Source organism: Aquarana catesbeiana, linkage group LG02 (genome assembly GCF_042186555.1).
Source record: "Aquarana catesbeiana isolate 2022-GZ linkage group LG02, ASM4218655v1, whole genome shotgun sequence".
Classification (NCBI taxonomy): domain Eukaryota; kingdom Metazoa; phylum Chordata; class Amphibia; order Anura; family Ranidae; genus Aquarana; species Aquarana catesbeiana.
This window is the reverse complement of record NC_133325.1, coordinates 180764926-180786211: the sequence shown is the minus strand read 5'-3', so window position 1 is coordinate 180786211 and position 21286 is coordinate 180764926. Positions and strand designations below refer to the sequence as shown.

At 41.9% G+C, this 21286-nt stretch overlaps 1 protein-coding gene across 6 annotated transcripts in view; it reads right to left on the bottom strand.

Annotated features, from left to right (window-relative positions):
• The window catches only part of DGKA (diacylglycerol kinase alpha), a 340054-nt gene that overhangs the window by 3808 nt on the left and 314960 nt on the right, over positions 1-21286 (bottom strand). For all 6 annotated transcript variants that reach the window (XM_073613952.1, XM_073613953.1, XM_073613954.1 and 3 more), the window contains 6 exons: positions 19314-19403; positions 10586-10746; positions 7816-7880; positions 7049-7139; positions 2764-2956; positions 312-432 (listed from right to left, as the gene is read on the bottom strand). In XM_073613952.1, the coding sequence (XP_073470053.1) occupies positions 312-432; positions 2764-2956; positions 7049-7139; positions 7816-7880; positions 10586-10746; positions 19314-19403 (721 nt within the window). The remainder of the gene's footprint in view (positions 1-311; positions 433-2763; positions 2957-7048; positions 7140-7815; positions 7881-10585; positions 10747-19313; positions 19404-21286) is intronic.

Genomic DNA, 21286 nt, shown 5'->3' with positions numbered 1-21286 from the left:
AGGGGGGCGCTTTAGGAGCGGTGTATACATCACTCCTACAGCGCTGCAAAGATGCGGCTTGCAGGACTTTTTTTTACTGTCCTGCCAGCACACCGCTCCAGTCCTTTTAACAAGCTGAGATGCCTGTCAGAAGTGCCCCCCCGCATCACAGATAATAGCTGAGATTACCATATAAACACAAAAGGATCCTCTACTGCCAGTGTTATCACCATTATGTTATACTCAATTACCGACATGTAATGTAATATATATATATATATATATATATATATATATATGAACAGTATAGAGTCAAAGTTATAAATACTCACCGAATAGTAAGCTCTGAGCATTTGGCCAATCGTTTTCTTGCACTTTTTAGTCCAGTGTAAATTTGTCCCATCTCAATGGCACCCTCAAGCCCCACCACTTCTAGCCTCTTATCACTGAGGTCTGTGAAAATAAAAGCAGGAAAAAGCTAAACCAACAATGTATTCTTCAGGTCTAAATGAACACCTGACTGCCACCCAAGTACAGAGTCAAATTCCAGTTTGACTAAAACTGTGGCTCCAAGGAGAAATGCTAAAAAAAAGTCCTCATAACACTGTTAATTTTGACATCAAATTTCGATTTAGTTTTAGTAATAGTCTTTTGACTAAAATACCATTTTAGTGTTCGTCAGTGGCGGCCCATCCATTAGGGATGCCCGAACGCCGCCCCCTCTATCCAAGGCGGCCACCTCCTATTCATGCTCTATCCATTGCTGCCACCACCCCCTATTAAGGCATCCGGCCCCTTTCAGGACTCCGGGTACCTGAATTACAGCAGCGGAGGTGTTTTTTTGAAGCACCTGATTAGAGCTAGAGGCTCTAAGGCCCCTTTCACACTGGGTCCTTTTGCAGGCGCTATTGCACTAAAAATAGCGCCTGCAAACTGACCTGAAACAGCCGCTGCTGTGCCTCGGGGCTTTCACACTGGAGCGGTGTGCTGGCAGGACGCTGAAAAAAGTCCTGCTAGCAGCATCTTTGGAGCGGTGAAGGAGTGGTGTATACCTCCTGCCCCAGTGTGAAAGGGGCCTAATAGGCTTCAAAATAGGATGGACTCATGGCGCAGAGCACTGCGCCAGGAGCCCACCCAGGTGTTACAACAGCAAATGATCCTCCTCCCGGCCAATCGGGAAGCAGGTCTGATACCCGTCACCCGGTTGGCTGAAAGGACAGGCGATCCTATTGGATGCCTAGGAGGAGGGGAGGAGACGCACAGCGGAAGCGAGGAGGAGAAGACACAGGAGCCGCTACCCGATGCCCCAATGCTCGCCACAGCCTGATGTCCGCCGATGCCCCGATACCCGCCGCTCCTCAATGTCCGCCGCTGCCCGATCCCCGACGCCTACATAGGGTATACTACTGGAGTAAAGATCTAATAACATGTTATTATTTATGGTTTTAAGGTTTGAACATGCACCACAGACACAGATTTAGCCCTTTGTCATATATAGCGTCTTTATAAATAAAACCAAGTTTCATAAACAAACAAAAATATTTGCTTGACAAACAGAAGTGCAACTTTAACCACTCCAACACCGGGCATTTTCACTCCCTTCCTGCCCAGGTCAATTTTCAGCTTTCAGCTCTGTAACATTTTGAATGACAATTGCGCGGTCATGCAACGCTGTACCCAAATCTCATTTTTATTATTTTTTTCCCACAAACAGAGCTTTCATTTTGGTGGTATTTGATCACCTCTGAATTTTTTTATTTTTTGCGCTATAAACAAAAATAGCGACAATTTTGAAAAAAAACACAATATTTTTTACTTTTTGCTATAATAAATATCTTAAAAAAAACCCCCCAAAAAACTATTTTTTTCTTCAGTTTAGGCCAATATGTATTCTTCTACATATTTTTGGTAAAAAAAAAAAAATCGCAATAAGCGAATATTGATTGGTTTGCGCAAAAGTTATATTGCCTACAAAATAGGGGATAGATTTATGGCATTTTTATTATTATTTTTTTTTTCTACTAATAATGGCGGTGATCTGCGATTTTTATTGTGACTGTGACAATGAGGCGGACAGATCGGACACTTTTGACACTATTTTGGGATCACTGACATTTAGATAGTGATCAGTGCTATAAATATGCACTGATTACTGTATAGATGTCACTGGAGTTAACACTAGGGGGCAATCAAGGGGTTAAATGTGTTACCTAGGGAGTGATTATAACTGTGGGGGGATGGGACTGACTACGGGAGGAGACTGATCGGTGTTCCTATATACTAGGAACACTCGATCTGTCTCCTCTCCCCTGACAGGATGTGGATCTGTGTGTTTACATACACAGATCCATGTTCTTTCTCTGTCACCAGCGATTGCGTCTGCCGGGCACGTGCATCGGCTCCTGAGTGAGGCAGCGGGCACGCCCCTCAGAGACAAAAATATTTTCGTTGATGAAATCAACACTGCCTCATAATGAACTGCATATTGATTGAGGAGGTTTAGCAAAAACCTCTACTTTTCTTTCATTAGAGACTTCCTTTTAATCTATCCACATTTTTCCTTTTTTGAAACAGAAGCACCAATTAAAAAAAATCTTTTAAGCAGTCCTGCCATAATAATGACCACTGAATTGTATGTTGTAAGAGATTCTTTCAACTGGATACCATCTTTGCGAGTACAAAATTAGAGAGACCAACATGGTTATCCTACCCTTGGCTAGACATAATACTATTGCTCTCTAATAAGTACTACATCTTGGACACAATTTAGGCCCTCTGTCTCACCTTGAACACATGACTTTAAGGCCTCAGGATCAGTGATGGCCTCTGGTAAGTTCTGACATGAAGCGTTTCGAGCTTCCCCCAAAGGTTTCCTTGTCTCTCCCCACAGGTTGGAGCCACCATGCATGCTTGGTATGTTAATGACAGCAATGCCTTCTAAAGACACAGAACTGAGATCCAAAGGCGAGTCGCAGCACTTAAACAGATACAAACATAAGCAAAAGTTAAAAAAATACACTAAATGTACTATAGTATTAATATTATTCACTATCTAAAGACATTAACATTTGATTTTTGTGCTAGATTTGTTAGTAGATTTGTCATAATCTGTGATAAGGCCAACACCTTATAAGGATTTCTCAATAAAAATGAACTATACTCACCTCTACTCCAGCGATGTGGAGTCAACAAGCTCCCTCACCAGCAGCCGACCATCTTGATTGACTGGGCCTGGATGATGTAACTCCTGCTCAAGCACATGAGTTCATTCATCTCAGAAGATGCTGAAATTGTACACTGAGCTATTCATGTGCAGCTCTGTGTACACTGAGAGCAAGTAGGTAAGAATTATTTAATGCAGAAGAGACCTAATATGCCTTACAAAGCCTGTCTGTTTGCAAATTTTTATTTTGTGAGTAAAGTTCCAATTTATGAGCCATGGAGATTTTTTCTACCCCTCTTCACCATATTGGAATGTGGGGACGTAATGCAATCTCATCAGCTCAGCAGACCCCAGTGTATGTTTTATGGGTAACATCAGGAGCGGTTTGGTTATCCATAGAACATAAGCTGGTGATTGGGCCTGAGGACAGGTTTGGAAAAACAGTACTATGGTACATTTTTACTAATATCAAGCATTGTTTTTACTAAAGATAATTTTTCTTAAAGTGATTGTAAAGTCATGTTTTTTTTTTAGTTAAAAATAACATACATATATTTACCTGCTCTGTGTAATGGTTTTGCACAGAGCAGCCCAGGTCCTCCTCTTCTTGGGTTCCTCTTTGGTGCTCCTGGCCCCTCCCTCCTGTTGAGTGCCCCCACAGCAAGCAGCTTGCTATGGGGGCACCCAAGCCGAGCCACAGCTCCCTGTGTCCATTCAGACAGGGAGCCATGGCCCGGTCCCACCCCCTTTCTGTCCTAATCAGCTGACTGACTTTGAGAGCAGCAGGAGCCAATGGCGCCGCACTGCTGTCTCAGCCAATGAGGAGGGGAGTCCTGGCCAGCGAGTGTCTTGTGCAACATCGCTGGATCTAGATAGACCTCAGGTAAGTATCAGGGGGCTTCAGCACACGGAAGGCAATCACTTTAAGCCTGGGTTCACACTGATGCAAATTTACAGTGGGTTTGATGTGTTCAGGAACACACAGATTCGCGGGTCAAGTAAAAAGCATAGTATTCCATGGCTTTGGTTCACATCTATGCGTTGCGAATTTGGTGCAAGAAAAAAAAAGGGTCCTGTGTGTGTTGGCTGAGGGTGCTATGCAAATTCCTATGGTGCAGTGCAAATTTTATCTTCATAGGCTTCAATTGAATTTGCATTAAACTCGGAGCACACAGTCCACATGCAAATTGTTCACTGTCTGCCTCCTGAAACTCTCAGTAAATTTGCTGTAAAATCGCTGTAAATTCGCACCTGTCCACCTCAAAACGCAAGGCAGATTCGCACCTCACACAGGACAAAGAAATGGATCAAATTTGCAGTACATCGCATGTAGTGGGCAATACCACTGCTATAATTCTCTTGGCATTATATACATTCGAAAAACCCCAATTTAACCTTGATTCTCCTATCAGCAAATCAAAAATAAGTAACTGAAGATTCATTGAATGCACTACTTGTGGGAAAGACCACTAAAGAAAAGTTGTATATGAGGATCCAAGAGAATCCACACTTAATATAAAAAGACAACGCTGTCATAATGTTTTTAATGATAAGGAAAAGGTGGAGGTTTACAGAAATATTGGTTTGAGCATTTTGACAATATTTTGTGATAAAGTTTACCTTTTTATATTAAGTGTGGATACTCTGTGATCCTTATATAAAACTTCTCTTTTGGTGGTCTTTCCCACAAGTAGTGCATTGATATATTGAAGTTAGAGGATCACCCCATACATGGGGGAAAGAGCAAACATGGGTCTCTACTGCTTTTTACTTTGGCATTTAGAATATTCACTGAATCCATATATTTGAAATAGAAATGAATAAAAAGAAACACTGTGGAATGTTTTGAATGGAAACGTAGAAAAACGCCTGTGCAGTTCATGCCATTATATACCATGCTATAGGAATCCCTACTATGTGTAAAGCTGTAGAAAGTAGTAGATGGAAAAATGGAAATTCCCCCTAAATGGGATTTTAAACGGCAACACCACTACCAAAATTTCAAATAAAATCAATATTTATTGAAACATAGAAAAAAATGATCATTCACAAATGTGATGATCTCTGAAAAACATAGCAATATCACATAACATGGTCATTACAGGTGAATGCAAAACAGTATGTATTGATAAATTCAAATACTCTCCAATATCCGAGAAACAATCTTCGGTACCCGACACGTTTCAGGTTCAAGCCCTTCGTCAGGAATAATGATGTTGAACATATATTTCTCCTGTATATTTACCCCTGACGAAGGGCTTGAACCTGAAACACGTCGGGTAGCGAAGATTGTTTCTCAGATATTGGAGCGTATTTGAATTTATCAATACATGCTATTTTGCATTCACTTGTAATGACCATGTTATGTGCTATTGTTGTGTTTTTCAGAGATCATCACGTGTGAATGATTATTTTTTTATTTGTTTCAATAAATATTGATTTTATTTGAAATTTTGGTAGTGTTGTTGCTGCATAAAATCCCATTTAGGGGGAATTTCCATTTTTCCATATACCAAGGATGTGGCAATCACCTACCCCTACCATGTTTTGTTATGGTGGAAACATCCAAATAAAACAGTAGATAGTACAGTAACAAACAAACGTTCGTATGAACATTTTCAATGACTTCTAAAACAACGTACGAAAGACCTTCAAAAATGTTGTTTGTTTTTAACATTCAATTTTGGAACAAATTAACCCTACTGAATGAAAAGCACATACGCTGTTAGAAGTTAGCTCATTTGGGGAAAATTTTTCGATCCTTATCCTTTAAATTTTTTTCATCAATGTGGTAGAAAATGACCATTGATTTGACCCCACTAATAATTAGAATGTCGAAACGAACATTCTTAAAGCAAAAAATGTCAACCGATATTGTACTAATGTATGGCCAACTTGTAAGTGTAAGGTCCCGACAACTACCATTTTACCTGTTATGCCCCATACACACGGTCGGACTTTGTTCGGACATTCCGACAACAAAATCCATGGATTTTTTCTGACGGATGTTGGCTCAAACTTGTCTTGCATACACACGGTCACACAAAGTTGTCGGAAAATCCGATCGTTCTGAACGCGGTGACGTAAAACACGTACGTCGGGACTATAAACGGGGCAGTGGCCAATAGCTTTCATCTCTTTATTTATTCTGAGCATGTGTGGCACTTTGTCCGTCGGATTTGTGTACACACGATCGGAATTTCCGACAACGGATTTTGTTGTCGGAAAATTTTATATCCTGCTCTCAAACTTTGTGTGTCGGAAAATCCGATGGAAAATGTGTGATGGAGCCTACACACGGTCGGAATTTCCGACAACAAGGTCCTATCACACATTTTCCGTCGGAAAATCCGACCGTGCGTACGGGGCATTAGTGTTACATTGGTTTCCATCTGGCAGGATGTCATTATGTAAAAACACCAGAAAAGGGTTCAGAACCCACATTAAGACACACACTGAATATAACCAGGAATGTACTGTATAGTGACAATCGTATATACAGACAATGTGTAACAAAAGCATAGAAACAAAATCAATCTGGAAATGCAAGTAGGAAGGAAAGTGCAAAGCACAACCAGATAACTACAGGCTAAGCATGGAAAGCGGGTAAGACAAATGACAAAGCTAGGCATGGTAAAGGACAGGATCATTCACAAGGTGCTTGAGCATACATTGAACAAAGTACTGAAGCACCTTCAACATGGTGCAGCGTCTGAATATTACAGAGCTTCAGGATCAGCACAGAGCCACCTTCTGGTGACCACTGGAAAGAATGCCAGAGGTAATCCAAAGCAGAGAGCCCCCAGCAGGTGAAAGGCAGTAATTGCCAGGACTTTATAGTAAACTCTTCAGATACAGGTACAATGGTATGCTTTGTCTCTGATAGACTTTAGTAGAAACACTCACCTCTATTGTTACATAATCCTTTAACTTCTTACATGTAGAGAAAACTGTTTCTGATGTTGCAAACTCGAAATACCAGAGTTTATTCTTCATCCTACCAACCAAAAATTAAATATTCTGAATAGTCATTCATTTCATCTGTGTATGTTTAGCATAGTTTTCTTTAGCTTTAAAAATGTGGCAATATGCAGTAGTAATAAATGTAGTTCTGAAAGATAAGATTTTAAGGCTCTGTTCACACTCTGTGACATAGGATCCGACTTGTGGAAACCCAAGTCACATGACATGTCAAATTTAATATTTTCCTATGACAGCCGTCTTAAAGTGGTTGTATAGCCTTTTTTTTTTTTTTTACCTACAGGTAAGTCTATAATAAGGCTTACCTGTAGGTAAAATGAATATCTCCTAAACCTGTATGGTTTAGGAGATATTCACTTTGCATGCAGCCACTGACGTCAGAGGCGCATGCGCTGTGAAGGTCCGACATCGCGGCTCCGGCCACTCACAGCGCCGGAGCCGCGAAGCCAGAAGACACACTGAGGGGGAAATGACTGGGATCAGCTGCCGACGCCTCGTTCTAAGGTAAGTATTTCATAATGAGCTAGTATGCATCAGGTTATACAACTGCTTTAACTGACACTACACAAGTCGTTCCGACTTTAGAAAAGGTTCCTGCACTACTTTGGTCTGACTTGGGTGCGATTTCAGCCCTTGTCGCAGCAGTTTGAACTGAGCCCAAGACTTCAGCACCTCAGCATCCCCATATTCACCTGCTGTTAAACTTCTCAGGATATTTCTCCCTCATATTGTGGAAACGATGTGCAATGGAGGCATCCTGCAGAAAGGAAACATTGTAAGGACCTATGACAGGTAAAGGTTTCCATAAAACTGATTAATTGGTAGTGATGTACAGTAAAACCTCGGATTGCGAGTAATGCGGTTTACGAGCGTTTCGCAATAAGAGCTGTTTTTAAAAAAAAATCCTGACTTGATTTACGAGCCTTGTCTCGCAAGATGAGCAGGATTCAAACCTCTGGGGTGTGCAGTACCACATGTTGCCAGAGGTGCGGGGCGCCGGTGACACTCGGAGTTGCTCGGAAACACTCTGATACACTCTATTCCCGAGTGTCTCCGAGTGGTCTCCGAGCGTTTCAGAGGGTCTCTGGCGCCCCCCCCACCACTGGCAACATGTGGTAGTGCATACACTAGCAGTGACACTGGAACGAATTATCTGAGTTTCCATTGATTCCTATGGGGAAACTCGCTTTGATATATGAGTGCTTTGGACTACAAGCATTCTTCTGGAACGGATTATGCTCGTAATCCAAGGTGCTACTGTAGTTACTTTTTTTAAGGGTTAAAAAAGAATATTTCAGGGGTGAGTTATCTTTTCACAATGATTTTATTTGTACATGCTGTCTAACAAAGTTAAATGTTGATGTGATCATGTCAAGCAGCCTTTAAAAGATGTTTTATAAGATTGTGTCTATTTCCTTGCACTCTTTTTTTTATGTATAACACAGAACAGGAAGTAAAAATTACGTGTTGCTTTTCCCTTATGACTAAATACATTTATGTCTCCCAGTGAGCAGCACCCTATAGGGTTAATATTATTGGATAATGAAAATGTGTCCAGCATAGATGGGGTTAAGTGTGACCAAAGTAATCTAAATTTAGGAAAGTTTCACAGAGTGTTTATGAAGCACCCAGTTGGGATTTGTATTTAAAGGAAAAATCATTAGCTAGATTTTAGATGTTTAAAACGGGACAGTTTATCTTGTGAAGATATTACTGTCTGAGGACCGGTTCATACCCGAATTGCACTGGAACGCGGTCTGCATTCCTGTGCGATTCAGTGCATTGAGATTTTCAGCCCATTCATTTGAATGGGCTGAAATAGAACTGGAGCACACCAAAAGAAGTGCATGGACAACTTTAAAACTCACTGCAAATGGATCAAATGGTACTGCAGTACCATGAGAACCAGTGCTTACAAACGCACTGTGTTTGCGATCTGCGCTTCAAGTGTCATTAGGAATACAATGACACCTGCAGCAGATCGCAAACCCAGTGTGTTTTGAACACGGTTTGGGAAACTCACACAGAACATGGGTTTCCTGCACTGCGTTCTGGTGGTAAAGACCACTGAAAGTATGTGTAGATATTGAATTGTGGAGAACCTGTCCAGGCAAGAAAAGGGTGCCTGAGAACAAGTACTCAATTAGGCCTCATGCACACTGGATGTTAAAATAACGTTATGAAAACACCAGTAGCTTTGCAGTGAGTTTTTTAAACTTTTTTCAGCGTTTTTGCAATAGCGTTTATTAGCGTTTTTCCGCGTTAGCGGTTTTTAGCGTTCTTTTTTTTCCGGGACGCCCATTTGCCCAGCCGTGCCATTCTGCCGACGTACATAGGCGTGCGCTGGTCGGGAACCGGTTAAAATTAAAATAAAAAATCCTGGTATACTTGCCTGCCCTGTGCAATGGTATGGCACAGAGTGGTTTCTTATAACCTCTTCTGGGGTCCACTCCAGGCGCTGTCCACTCTCCTCTTCTCCGAGTGTGACCTCAGCAAGCCTGAGAGGGCACCCGAGTGAGCCTGGTCCCAAGCTGGGCTGTGTGCATCCATAACACACACAGTGCAGGTCAGCCACACCCCCAGCTCTCTCCTCACAGGATTAGACTGATAGTAGCAAGAGCCAATACTGGACTGGATGTCATAAAAAGCTCTTTTTATTTGGAGTGAGATCTCACAGGGGTTATTACTTCTTCCCATTTTTCTGTAGCCATAAAAAATGCGCCTGTTTTTCATTTCTACACATCCTCTTACTACCTAATGCCAGTACATGGCCAATTACCGTCATGCACTTATTTAGAGAACTGGGTGCAGGGACACACTGGATGTCTTTGCTGCCACTGTGCTTTTGCTGGGCGTCACATGTGTCCCTGTGCCTTTAAGGAGGAGTGGGCTCCCTCCAGGCACACCTGCCCTTAAATTATCCACTGCTATATATGAGCTAGTACTTAGGAGACTCTGAAAATCTGAGAGCAGTTTACAGAGGAGCCCTGATATAGGCACTGCAGCTTACGCATATATTTGCAAATGTGTGCAAACAAAACCTTTTGTTTTTAATGTAAACTGTTAGAGAGGGTCAATTTGGTTGTTTTGCAGGCTAAGCGTGTTGGGAAATCTTTTGTTTGTTTGTGATGTGTGTTACGCTTCCATGTACTGCAAAGGTTAGTTATAGTTAGGGGTGGTTGCCACTTTTTTGCATTTAGAGAATTAGATAAAACAGTTGCTTCAAAGCTGCTCTAACAATTACCCTTTTTTTGTTTTGTCGCAATTTTGCCTTGAAAACCCACTGGAGGCAATGAGATTCTAAGCCACAGGAAATAATGGGAGCAAAGCTGCCATCAGAGGTTCATGTCTACCACATTCATATTCTATAGAAGGCATGTTAAAGAATATATAGACCTGTATTATATGTACATAGCTGACTAAAGATTGTACTGCAGAAAGAAAATAAATATTAATACAAACCACTCCAATGGAAAAGTAGTTATTGATGATTTCATATGGGACAGGATCTCCTTTTTCATTGGGGTTCTCAGGTATGACTTCAATATTCCATCGGTCCATTAAAAGAATTGTGCTGCTTTCAATGTCCTTTAGCACTTTAACTAGATTTTCTCCATCATATCCTGCAAATAATAAAGCCATGAAATATGTATCTGCCAACAAACTGATCAGTTAGCATATCATAATTTCTCATTCAGCTAAATATAAACTCATGGCTTTGCTGTTGTAACACTCATCAAGTCATCATATTTCACATGAAGGTGAGACTGAAAATTACAATAAGTATATTAAGATTTTTGCACTTACTGTAAAATCCTTTCAATGAGAGAAAAAGGAATATATGAATTATTGGTTATATGGGTAATGGCCGTACAAACAATCCGAAAATCGGACGAAAAATATTGCTTTCTATGCAATCGTACGATAATCGGATCGTTAGTACAGGGCTTTCGAGAGCCGATCACGACAGTTCATCTGATATTATTCGTTTTGACAAGCAGGAAAATTTTCCTCGTATGTACAGAACGTGTGATTTTTGTTTAGTCAGTACAGTTGTCATCAGAAAATACAATACAAATACATTACAACACATGACTTCTGATTTTTTTTTTCTGTCGTATGAGAATTTTTGTGACTTTAGTAACCTATTCAATTTCTACTTACGACTAATAAGCGATCTGTCACCCGATTTTCGGATCGTGTGTACGGGCCATTATACTGTCACCCTAAGGAGATCTGGACACTGGCAAACCAAAACAAATGTTAAGCCAGCCCACGTAGAACCCTGCATCCAACCAGTAGCAACCAAAATATAATAAGGCCAACAGCACAGAGGGTGGGACCTATGTCCCCCAATGGACTCTGAGAAAAAAATTTGACGAGTTCAGAAATCTTATTTTCTTTATTGTCAAAGCGATCCAACTGGGGGTGAGCAACAGCAACTAAAATAACCAACTGATGTGAAAATCTTACTGCAAGAATATCCATATGAATCAATACCTGAAAAGGGCTAGATGAAAATAGGCGGAGCAATATGAAATTTGCAACCAGCAAAGAAGTCACCAAATTGAATCCAGTGTGCCAGGGGAAGGTAGGCATCCCCGCCAAGCAGAGGCTGCTAAGAGGAAAATGAGGGACCTCAAAAAAAAAAAAAAAAATGTGGAGGACAATCATACCACCACACATAAGAAAAAACAAGTGGATAAAGCTCAACAACTAAAGAGATCAACAATTTTTTTTCTCTATTGTAAAGGTTCAAGTGTAAGAGTACCAAATCTGTTACTTCAGGGAAGAGAATGGTAAACAAGGTATGTCACCACCAAAAAACAACCAACTAGGGCTTAAAGCAGAATACTTCTAATTTTTTAGATCAACAAGAGGAAAATTCATAATATAACTATTTTAGCAGTAAACTGAAAAAGAGATGAACCATCAAGCCATGTATGGCAGAAACCAGTATATAAAAAGGGGAAAAGGAAAACATATCCTGTCCACATCGCTGGTCCCATTCAGGATCCAGGCTTTGGTGGGGGTACCATAGGAATGGACCAAAGCCCTGGACTTGTATAGCACCCTGCTACACTTAATGTACCACGTGGCAAGATAAACACCAAATGCAGGATTCAGTGCCCAAAGCAAACATTACAGGGCAGCCCTGTGACTGCAGCGGTTGGGTATGGTTACCAAGGTGTGCTCAAGAGTCATTGATCCAGGTCCTGCTAATGAGCCATGAAGGCAGTAAGGCTGGCAATGCATTATACAACTTTCTTGTACAATTTTACTTTAGATCTGCCAAAACCATATAATATGTGTGCGATCAGACAGGCTATTGTACTACATAATTGAAGGTAAATCTAATGGAAATTGAATAAGAAAAGTGTATAATATATGGCCAGTTTAAGCGATCAGCTCTTGATAGGTCTTAGTCAAAGGAGATGATTAAATCTGTTGAAAAGATAGTAGGAAATCTCTTCTCTAAGAGGAGAAGGCATCCATCACCTAAGAACACGAGAAAAAATATGGAGTCTCATGAAGTGGACAGGGCTATAAGGGGACAGTAGGGGGAGGATCCAGCAGAGCTTTTGCCAGTATTCAATCACCTAAAGGTGATGGGATATAATCCATGGTTTATGATTTGATTCCTGTGTCCTCTACTGTATGATAAACATATTTTTTATAGAGCTCTTTTTTATGTCTTTAGCTGTATTTGCAAGAATTTTAAAGGGGTTGTAAAGTCAGAAGGTTTTTTATCTTAACCACTTCAGCCCCGGAAGGTTTTACCCCCTTCCTGACCAGAGCACTTTTTACAATTCGGCACTGCGTCGCTTTAACTGCTAATTGCGCGGTCATGCAATGCTGTACCCAAACGAAATTTGCGTCCTTTTCTTCCCACAAATAGAGCTTTCTTTTGATAGTATTTGATCACCTCTGCCGTTTTTATTTTTTGCGCTATACACGGAAAAAGACCGAAAATTTTGAAAAAAAATGATATTTTCTACTTTTTGTTCTAAAAAAAATCCAATAAACTCAATTTTAGTCATACATTTAGGCCAAAATGTATTCGGCCACATGTCTTTGGTAAAAAAAATGTCAATAAGTGTATATTTATTGGTTTGCGCAAAAGTTATAGCGTCTACAAACTAGGGTACATTTTCTGGAATTTACACAGCCTTTAATTTATGACTGCCTATGTCGTTTCTTGAGGTGCTAAAATGGCAGGGCAGTACAAAACCCCCACAAATGACCCCATTTTGGAAAGTAGACACCCCAAGGAATTTGCTGAGAGGCATGTTGAGCCCATTGAATATTCATTTTTTTTGTCCCAAGTGATTGAACAATGACAAAAAAAAAAAAAAAAAATTACAAAAAGTTGTCACTAAATGATATATTGCTCACACAGGCCATGGGCATATGTGGAATTGCACCCCAAAATACATTTAGCTGCTTCTCCTGAGTATGGGGATACCACATGTGTGGGACTTTTTGGGAGCCTAGCCGCGTACGGGGCCCCGAAAACCAAGCACTGCTTTCAGGATTTCTAAGGGCGTACATTTTTGATTTTACTCCTCACTGCCTATCACAGTTTCGGAGGCCATGGAATGCCCAGGTGGCACAAACCCCCCCCAAATGACCCCATTTTGGAAAGTAGACACCCCAAGCTATTTGCTGAGAGGCATGGTGAGTATTTTGCAGCTCTCATTTGTTTTTGAAAATAAAGAAAGACGAGAAAAAAAATTTTTTTTTTTTCTTTTTTCAATTTTCAAAACTTTGTGACAAAAAGTGAGGTCTGCAAAATACTCACTATACCTCTCATCAAATAGCTTGGGGTGTCTACTTTCCAAAATGGGGTCATTTGGGGGTTTTTTTTGCCACCTGGGCATTCCATGGCCTCCGAAACTGTGATAGGCAGTGAAGAGTGAAATCAAAAATTTACGGCCTTAGAAAGCCTGAAGGCGGTGCTTGGTTTTCGGGGTCCCGTACGCGGCTAGGCTCCCAAAAAGTCTCACACATGTGGTATCCCCATACTCAGGAGAAGCAGCAGAATGTATTTTGGGGTGTAATTTCACATATTCCCATGGCATGTTTGAGCAATATATCATTTAGTGACAACTTTGCGCAAAAAAAAATAAAAAAAATAAAAAATTGTCTCTTTCCCGCAACTTGTGTCACAATATAAATTATTCCATGGACTCAACATGACTCTCAGCAAATAGCTTGGGGTGTCTACTTTCCAAAATGGGGTCATTTGGGGGGGTTTTGAACTGTCCTGGCATTTTATGCACAACATCTAGAAGCTTATGTCACACATCACCCACACTTCTAACCACTTGAAGACAAAGCCCTTTCTGACACTTATTGTTTACATAAAAAAATAATTTTTTTTTGCAAGAAAATTACTTTGAACCCCCAAACATTATATATTTTTTTTAAAGCAAATGCCCTACAGATTAAAATGGTGGGTGTTTCATTTTTTTTTTCACACAGTATTTGCGCAGCGATTTTTCAAACGCATTTTTTGGGGAAAAAACACACTTTTTTACATTTTAATGCACTAAAACACACTATATTGCCCAAATGTTTGATGAAATAAAAAAGATGATCTTAGGCCGAGTACATGGATACCAAACATGACATGCTTTAAAATTGCGCACAAACGTGCAGTGGCGACAAACTAAATACATTTTTAAAAGCCTTTAAAAGCCTTTACAGGTTACCACTTTAGATTTACAGAGGAGGTCTACTGCTAAACTTACTGCCCTCGATCTGACCTTCGCGGCGATACCTCACATGCATGGTGCAATTGCTGTTTATATTTGACGCCAGACCGACGCTTGCGTTCGCCTTAGCGCGAGAGCAGGGGGGACAGGGGTGCTTTTTTTTTTTTTTTTTTTTTTTTTCTTTATTATTATTATTTTTTTATCTTATTTTTAAACTGTTCCTTTCATTTTTTTTTTTTTAATCATTTTTATTGTTATCTCAGGGAATGTAAATATCCCCTATCATAGCAATAGGTAGTGACAGGTACTCTTTTTTGCAAAAATTGGGGTCTATTAGACCCTAGATTTCTCCTCTGCCCTCAAAGCATCTGACCACACCAAGATCGGTGTGATAAAATGCTTTCCCAATTTCCCAATGGCGCTGTTTACATCCGGCGAAATCTAAGTCATAAAATGCTCGTAGCTTCCGGTTTCTTAGGCCATAGAGATGTTTGGAGCCACTCTGGTCTCTGATCAGCTCTATGGTCAGCTGGCTGAATCACCGGCTGCATTTTCAGGTTCCCTGTTGAGACAGGAGAGCCAGAGAAAAACACGGAAGACGTTGGGGGGGAGGGGCATTCCCTCCCACTGCTTGTAAAAGCAGTCTAGAGGCTAATTAGCCGCTAGGATTGCTTTTACATGAAAGCCGACCGCTGGCTGAAAAGAATGATACCAAGATGATACCTAAACCTGCAGGCATCATTCTGGTATAACCACTCAAAGTCGTGAATGGCGTACCTGAAGACAAAAAAATGGTTAACAATAAAGCACAGTAAACGGTAAGGTATAAAAAATTGCATACCTGAAAAGCAAACATGATAAAACATAATAACAATAAAACATTGCAGAATAGAATACAGTAAAAAAGAGCAGAACAATAGAGAGAGAATAGAGAGAGAGAGAACAATAAAACGACAACTATTTTTTTTTATTTTATATTTTTGTTTGTGTTTTTTTTTTTTTTTTTTTTTACACTTTTTTTTGTAACTAACTTTTATAACTGTAACCGGTTCCAGGTTCGGGTCTCTCAAAATGCGATGGCATCTTGGGAGACCCTGTGAAAGTGTGCCTAGTCTGTGCAATGCTGTACCCTACGCTAATACTCAACTAGTGAATGGTAGCGTTCAAAACATTCACCAATGCAAAGACCAGGATTGTCAGGACAGGAGGGACAATAATAGAGGGTGTCACGCCTATATCCGCGCTTGCTGCAGACACGACATCTTTTTTGGGGGTTCGTTGGGTAGGGGTACTCGGGAGGACATAAAGAAAATGCCTCTCATGCAGCCGACTGCATTTGGTTGGGGATGTGAATGGGGGAAGTACGGGCGCTGCAGAAGCGGTGGGTTCCCAATTAGGATTGGCGAATGCAGCAGGAAGGGCACTATGGGCACGACGGGCCTGTGTTTGTCTTCTTGGTGGCAGCGGGACACTACTTGTGCTTGCCACCTCACCAGCTTGAACTGCACTTATGGGACTCGCCACGTCACCAAGTGTTACTGCAGTGCTGGTTTGACTACGACCGGGGTGTACTAGGCCGCTGGTGCTTGCCAGTTCACCAAAACGCTACCAAAAAAACTGTTAGCGATCGCAAGGATCAGGCCTGACTCTGCGAACGCTGCAGTTATGCGTTTAGTGTTTTGTAAGTGTCAGTGATCGATCGATACTGCACTTGGGTGGGCTGGGCTGGGCCGGGCGGAGGGGCAAAACGCAGGTGCTAGCAGGTATCTGGGCTGATCCCGCTAACACTGCGTTTGTGGGAACCCTAAACTGCTGGGGACGCTAGTATAGATCTGATCGGATCAGATATTGATCCGATCAGATACTATACCACTAAGGGAGGCGTATGCTGCGTGCGTGGGTGTTAGCGGTACTGGCGCTAACCTGACGCTGCCTGGGGCTGGTGCTTGCCAGTTCACCAAAACGCTACCAAAAAAACTGTTAGCGATCGCAGGGATCAGGCCTGACTCTGCGAACGCTGCAGTTATGCGTTTAGTGTTTTGTAAGTGACAGTGATCGATCGATACTGCACTTGGGTGGGCCGGGCAGAGGGGCAAAACGCAGGTGCTAGCGGGTATCTGGGCTGATCCCGCTAACACTGCGTTTTTGGGAACCCTAAACTGCTGGGGACGCTAGTATAGATCTGATCGGATCAGATATTGATCCGTACAGATACTATACCACTAAGGGAGGCGCATGCTGCGTGCGTGGGTGTTAGCGGTACTGGCGCTAATCTGACGCTGCCTGGGGCGACGCATATCACCGCCGGGCGATCAGGGGGCTAAACTTTTATTCGGTAATAAACGGCGGGTGCCCTGACACTATAAAAAATAAACGAACTAACCAGCGTCACCCGTAACAGTTATACGGTGATCAGTGGTGAAAGGGTTAACTAGGGGGCAATCAAGGGGTTAAAACATTTATTAGGTAGTATATGGGGGTCCCTGTCGCTATAAAACGCTGACGGCAAACCTAAATATTTACCTCACTAACTAGCGTCACCAGCGACACTAATACAGCGATCAGAAAAATGATCGCTTAGTGACACTGGTGACAGGGGGTGATCAAGGGGTTAAAACTTTATTAGGGGGGGTTAGGGGGGTATCCTAGACCTAAAGGGGGCCTAACACTCACTGCCCTAACACTGTAACTGTCACAAACTGACACTATGCAGTAATCAGAAAAAAAAAAAAAAAAAAAATACTGCTAATGTCAGTTTGTGACAGGGGGGGGGGGTGATTGGGGGGGGATCGGGGGGCGATCGGGGGGGGATCGGGGGTGTAAGGTATGCCTGGCATGTTCTACTGTGTGTGTTTGTGTTGTGTGCACTTACATGTCTTCTCTCCTCGGCGCTGGACGGAAACTGCCAGACCGAGGAGAGATGACATCACATCCTCTGCCTGTGTGAAACTACACACAGGCAGAGGAGGATACCCATTGGCTGGGAGCGATCGCGAGGGGGGGGCCACGATCGGATGGTCTCCCCCTCGCCTCCCGACGCTCCCAGTCAGATGCCGACCGCCGCTGGCACCGGGGGGGGGTCCGATCGGACCCCCCGCCCGCGGGAGGCAGATCACGTATATATACGTGATTCTGCCTGCCCGTGCCACTCTGCCGACGTATATCTACGTTAGGCGGTCGGCAAGTGGTTAACGCATTCTATGCATCAAGATAAAAAGCCTTCTGTGTGCAGCAGCCCCCCTCAGCCCCCCTAACACTTACCCGATGTCTCTCTCTGTCCAGCGATATCCATGAGTGCCTCAGCCGTCCAAAAGTCTCCCCCCTGATGGACTGAGACGCCATTGGCTTCCACTGCTGTCAAAGTCAGCTAGCCAATCAGGAGAGAGAGGGGACAGAGGCCGGGTCGGGGCTTTGTCTCTAAATGGACACAGGGAGCTGTGACTCAGCTCGGGTGCCCCCATAGCATGCTGCTTGTTGTGGGGGTACTGAACAGGAGGGAGAGGCCAGGAGCACAGAAGAGGGACCGGAGAAGAGGAGGATCCGGGCTGCTCTGTGCGGTTTGTGTCCTCCTTAGGGAGATTTCCTCACTTCCGGTCCTGGTCACATGTAGTGTGTTGGGGTGTGACAGGATATCTCTAGAACAGGAAGTAAGGAGACAGCAATGAAACCTGCCTGACAGACATCCTAAGCCTTCAAAGCTTTACCCCCCCCCATCATTAACTTAAAAATAACTTTGGATCATTTTATTGGTCTTTGTTTTTCTTTTAGGGATTATATGTCAGACTGGACACTCACACAGTAGTCACAAAATAATGGCTAAAAGTTTGGATTCTTGCAGTCATTTTATGAGAGTCTATCGCACCAATACTTAAATGGCCTCTAACCATCCACCTCTAAGTAAGTGACACTAGGGGGTTGATTTACTAAAACTTGAAGAATGCAAAATCTGGTGTAGCTGTGCATAGAAACCAATCGGCTTCTAACTTTAGCTTGTTTTTTTAAGCTTTAACAAAAAAAATCGGGACGCTGATTGGTTTCATTGCAGAGCTGCACCACATTTTGCACTCTTCAGTTTTAGTAAATCAACCTCTAGGTATCCGCTTTTATTCCCATTCACAGGCTGGAAATTGGGTCACCCCTAATCAGGCCTATCAGTCAGCATGATGAAATATGGGAGGTGAACACAAACATAATATTTTTAAGGTGTCAAGTCAATTGTGCTTTAAATCTATTTAAAGTGCACTTGGCATCCCCAAAGTAATATCTGATAACACAATCTTATACTGACCAATAGTGATCAAAATGGCACAAGTGTAACGTCATAGGCTGGTAGCTCTATGCAATAAATGCCCGATTAAATCACCCAGAGAATATGGTATGCACCATGTGTACCCATTTTTACCACAAATCTGGTTCCTCCAAACGGCTGGATTGTTATGTGTGCAGCACTTGTCACAATATACAGTACTCACCTCCTCCCCATCTTAAACAGCGCGCTAGGTCGTTCCCAGTACCCAGGGGCAAGACAGCTACAGGAGGCCTTTGGGGAAGATTGGCTTTATCTAGGAAAATTGAAAGTTTAAGAAAGTAATTGCCTTTTTGCAAAACACATGAAAGAGTAGAAAAGAAATTAGTACATTTAGCAAAAATGTCAGTGCTTACAACCATCATATTTACAGACTCTAGAACTAAGCTATGTCACACCACATTTCTCACACACTACAAAGAAATATGAGGGTACTCACCCAGTACATATATACAAACTGGCCATATAGATTATGTAATTGGGATTCTCAAAATACATCAGGCAACTAAGGCATTTACCACACATGCTATTAATATAATTTTCTAGGTGTTAATCTAAAAATCCAAACAACATAATTTGGAGAGAAATATAGAGGAATAGAGAAAGAATAATAAGAAAATAAAAAAAGGTAGCGGGACTTTATATATAGACACTCGGGAGCGGGAATAAAATTAATAATTTTTAATGGAATCAAATGATTATAGAGTTTCTGTATTCGAATAATTCAATGCATGATGCTATATATAAAATCATTCGTACAACTATTACAATTCATTGAAACCAGAAAAGATATACATACATACATGTTCCAACAAGGAATCAATACATAAATATAGAGGAACTGATATTCTGAAAAGAGTGGAGAATCCGTCTGTTAAATTCATTTGTAGACAAAAAGGTACAGCGTAAAGCTGCTTCTGTAGAACAGATACTAACATATTACAATTTTATTGTACAATCTCCTTAATATTTACCATTGCGTTAGTGTAGAATGAGGGCCCACCCAATCAATATATTTTATACACAATCCGGTAGGCCCATTAAATACAGAGTTGCTGTTAAAAGTAAAGCAGATTGTATAATCAAATTGCAATATTTGGGTGGCTAACAGAAACAAACCAATACACTAATATGATTTACTCACACACAGAAAATGGTAGCTTCACTCCTGACTATAACACATAAAGAAATGATGCACAAAATCACCTTAATACATTTCCCTTAAAGTGGATGTAACCCCTATTCATGAAATTTGAGCTGGGCACATATACAGTTGTGCTCATAAGTTTACATACCTTGGCAGAATTTATGATTTTTTGGCCATTTTTCAGAGAATATGAATAACACCACAAAAATGTTTCTTTCACTCACGGTTAGTGTTTCGCTGAAGCCATTTATTATCAATCACCTGTGTTTACCCTTTTTAAATCATAATGAAAACAGAAACTACCCAAATGACCCTGATCAAAAGTTTACATATCCCAGCTCTTAATACCGTGTGTTGCCCCCTTTAACATCAATGACAGCTTGAAGTCTTTTGTGGTATTTGTGGATGAGGCTCTTTATCTTCTCAGATGGTAAAGCTGCCCATTCCTCTTGCAAAAAGCCTCCAGTTTCTGTAAAGTCTTGCATGAACTGCATGTTTGAGATCTCCCCAAAGTAGTATGATATTGAGGTCAGGAGACTGAGATGGCCACTCCAGAAACTTCACTTTATTCTGCTGTAGCCAATGACAGGTCGACTTGGCCTTGGCCTTGTGTTTTGGATCATTGTCATGTTGAAATGTCCAAGTACGTCCCATCCGCAGCTTCCTGGCTGATGAATGCAAATGTTCCCAAGGCCGGTGCTACTACTAGGCGAACTAGGCAGCCGCCTGGGGCACACTGCAGCTTAGGGCTCAGGCAGGACCGCTGGTTTCCCTACTCTCTGCTGGGAGCTTTTCAGTGCCTAGTTCTCCGTAGTCCAGGATGCAGAGGGCGTGCGCAGTGACAGCACATTACCACTGCCGGCCGCCTCAGCTCCACTCACACACAGAGCTGTGTGTTACTGGGCACTCCACTCCGCTCCGCCCCCAGTCTGCCTTCACTTCCCGGGCTATTTGTCACAGTTTACTGAAAGGGAGGAGCGAGGGAAGTGTGG